We start from the raw sequence: 3,232 nt of genomic DNA on the forward strand, positions 1-3,232 counted from the left end.
ATTCATTATGGTCTACAAACTATGCCTAAAAACTAACATTGCATTTAAGTGATATAGCCTAATAAGTGTAAATGAATCAGTCCTGTGTAAATATTGTTCTGTGCTGTAATTTGATTTAATTCAGTTTTTAATGATTTAAGACATTTGCCATCTGTAATACATTAAGCTTATTAGCTTTTTTTTCAATCAGCAATTGGCCAATTCTCAGTGTTTGTTTATTCAGAATTTTACACATAATTGCATGCAATCACTTAAGGACAGACATTTTATATGGCATGACACAAACCACAGAAGGCCATTTATTAGGCACCATGACATTTCACTAAATGTATTGAAAGTGGGGAAGGTTTTTTGTGGTTGGTCTAAAAAACCAATAAGAATCAACACCTCAGTTAAACTATGATGCAGTCATTAATGCAAGCATGAGGTGGGAAGCATGACCTCAGCAAATGCCTAACAAACACCTAATTACATTTGAGTTTTTTCAAATTTTATACCCTTTTTCGTGATATGCAACTCCACAACGGGCTAGGGGGAGGCAAAGGTCGAGTCATACGTCCTCCGAAACATGACCCGCCAAAACCGCGCTTCTAAACACCCGCTCGCTTAACCCGGAAGCCAGTTGCACCAATGTGTCGGAGGAAACACCGTTCAACTGACAACCGAAGTCAGCCTGCAGGCGGTCACGACCGATTGTGACACAGCCTGGGATATAACCCTGGCAGTAGTGATGCCGCAATACCGCGATACAGTGCCTTTGACCGCTGCGCCACTCGGGTAGCAAACAATTCTAAATGACTATTTTCAGAAGCGGTGTACGTTCCCCAGAGACAAAGATGGGTAACAGACTGATAAAACTGCAATAAAAATAGGGATGTAACCATGGGGGAACAAACACCACCTACTGTTTTAATAAGCATGTTTATTCACAGAGTGGAGACCGAGATTATATCTGTATTCATGTCACTAAGCATGTCATCCACTGCCAAACACCAATCTGGGGACCAAACCTGCATTGACTATTTACATTGACATTTTAGTCATTTCGCAGACGCTCTCATCCAGAGCGACCTACAGTTAGTGCATTAATCTTAAGATAGCTAGGTGGGACAACTACTACCCTCTAACCTCAGCAGACAACTGTCCACCTGGAGTTATGGGGGATATCGCGTATGTAGAAGCAACTATTGTGTGAACAGTGCTTAGCTGCCTTGAAATTATCTACCAAACCTCTAATTTTTGGCAGATGAATCTCCTGCTTGCTGATGTATCCTGGTGTTAAACATTGACTGTGGCTGTGCATAATGGCCTTCCAAATAACATTTGTTTGGTAGTCCTGTCACCTCGCCTCCTCTTTCTCCCTCTCCTTCCCTCTCCCTTTATTCTTTCTCTTGCTTTTTTCTCTCTTGTGTTACCTTCATATTATTGGCATTCAATCAGTTCATTCATTCTTTCCAGGCAATCGCCTCATGCATGTTCAATTGATTTGTTCATCGAAAATTACTAGGGAACCACCTAATATCTCTGTTATCAGCTGTAATTCACAATTAACTCTTGTCATATCCACATTAAGTCAATAGCAAATAATCAGAAAATTGGACCTATAACATGTTTACACTGGTATCAGAGATCTTCTGTCTCTTCTCTCTCCTTGTCCCTGCACAGTCACAGGGCCACGCTGGCTGTCGCACAGTGGTTGGCAGGGATGCCGATGCGACGGTGGCAGGTGAACATCTTCCTCAGTTCGGCGCGGAAACGGTCGTGCAGCCAGGCGTACAGGAAGGGGTTACAACAGGATGAGCTCATGGCACACAGATGGCACATTAGTTGGATGAGCAGGAAGTGGCGCTTGTTGATGAGGCGGATGTCGATGTCACGCAGTATGTTGAACACGTGAATGGGCAGCCAGCACACCCCAAAGGCCGCCACAACCAGCGCAACCAGACGGAAGATCTTCCGCTTCCGGGCTCGCTGTGCCTCTGCCTGGTCCCGGGTCCGATGTCCCGGTGCCACACAGTTCCTCAGCTTGACAGAGATGCAGAGGTAGGAGACACAGACGGCAGAGAGTGGCAGGACGTAGGTGACCAGCAAGGTGCTGTAGGCGTAGGCTAGCCTCTCCTTCTCCTGCCCCAGCCAGAACTCCTCACAGATGGTGAGGCCCTCCTCTCTGAATTCCACATGGTAGGTGTGGGCCACAGCTGGAGCCACCAAACCACAGGACAGCAGCCAGATCCCTGACAGCACATAGGCACAGGTGGCCACCGAGGTGCGCTTCTTCAGAGGATGCACAGTGGCATAGTACCTGGCAGGGACACAGAGGGACAGTAATATTGATTTATTCATTGCTTTGAAAAACATTTTCATAAAGATCAATAATTACAATTGTATTGTTTTACATACTTTTTGGTATTTCAGTTAATTTGAAACTATCCAGTCAAAACCGATGGACTTTTTGTTATCTCAAGTCAGAGGGACCCACCCACCTGTCGACAGCAATGGCGGTGAGGGTGAAGACAGACACGTAAACTGTGACTGGCTGGATCAGGAACACCAGGTAGCACATAAACCTTCCAAACACCCAGCCACGGGGGTTGAAGGCATAGGCCAGGGTGAATGGTACACAGGTCACACACATCAGCATGTCTGAGAAGGCCAGATTCCCGATGAAGAAGTTGGAGACATTGTGCATCTTGCGGGTGCGGCAGATGACGTAGAGCAGCAAGTAGTTCCCCAAAACACCCACCACCACCACCAGGGCGTAGCATGGGATGATGAGCAGCTTGAAGCTCTGCAGCAGAACCACGTCTGCAAACAGGGAGCTGTGGTTGGCCAAGCCGTTCTGGACAGCCACCTCAAAGACTGAGTGCTCCTTAGTTGCCTCTTCGCCTACAGAGGGCAGCAGACCTCCAGTCCATCCAGTGCCACTGCCTTCCATACTGTAACCGATTAACTACACAGCAGTAGGGAGCCCTGGGTACCAGCCACTTAGCAGCTTACCATGGAAGAGGCAAAGCACAGGGGTTGGGGAAGTTTTAGTGACAAACAATGAGAATAAAATGCTCATAACTGGAAAACAATGACATTCAAACAAGTGAATGATGTAGATCCTAAATTATTGTACACTGAACAAAAATGTATAGGCAACATGTAAAGTGTTGGTCCCAGGTTTCATGAGCTGAAATAAAGGATTGTGTGGCCTGTACCGGTATTAAAAAGTGCCACACCTTCAGAA

General features: G+C 46.1%; 1 protein-coding gene across 1 annotated transcript; it reads right to left on the minus strand.

Moving 5' to 3' along the window:
* Nucleotides 1–203: 203 nt before the first annotated feature.
* Nucleotides 204–3,029, minus strand: LOC110537211 (prolactin-releasing peptide receptor-like). Its single transcript, XM_021623078.3, has 2 exons — nt 2,484–3,029; nt 204–2,302 (listed from the first exon to the last, which is right to left on the minus strand). Exons 1-2 carry the CDS (start codon nt 2,933–2,935, stop codon nt 1,666–1,668), a joined length of 1,089 nt encoding a protein of 362 aa, XP_021478753.1. The 5' UTR covers nt 2,936–3,029; the 3' UTR covers nt 204–1,665.
* Nucleotides 3,030–3,232: the final 203 nt, after the last annotated feature.

The sequence above is a fragment of the Oncorhynchus mykiss genome, chromosome 12, assembly GCF_057628025.1.
Source record: "Oncorhynchus mykiss isolate SJ-2025 chromosome 12, ASM5762802v1, whole genome shotgun sequence".
NCBI classification, from domain to species: Eukaryota; Metazoa; Chordata; class Actinopteri; order Salmoniformes; family Salmonidae; genus Oncorhynchus; species Oncorhynchus mykiss.

Excerpts from the sequence above, each read along its gene's own strand:
- LOC110537211 (XM_021623078.3), bottom strand. The coding sequence starts at position 2,935 with ATGGAAGGCAGTGGCACTGGATGGACTGGAGGTCTGCTGCCCTCTGTA. Across the intron at positions 2,303-2,483 it reads ACCGCCATTGCTGTCGACAG|GTACTATGCCACTGTGCATC; the intron begins GTGGGTGGGTCC and ends TGTCCCTGCCAG.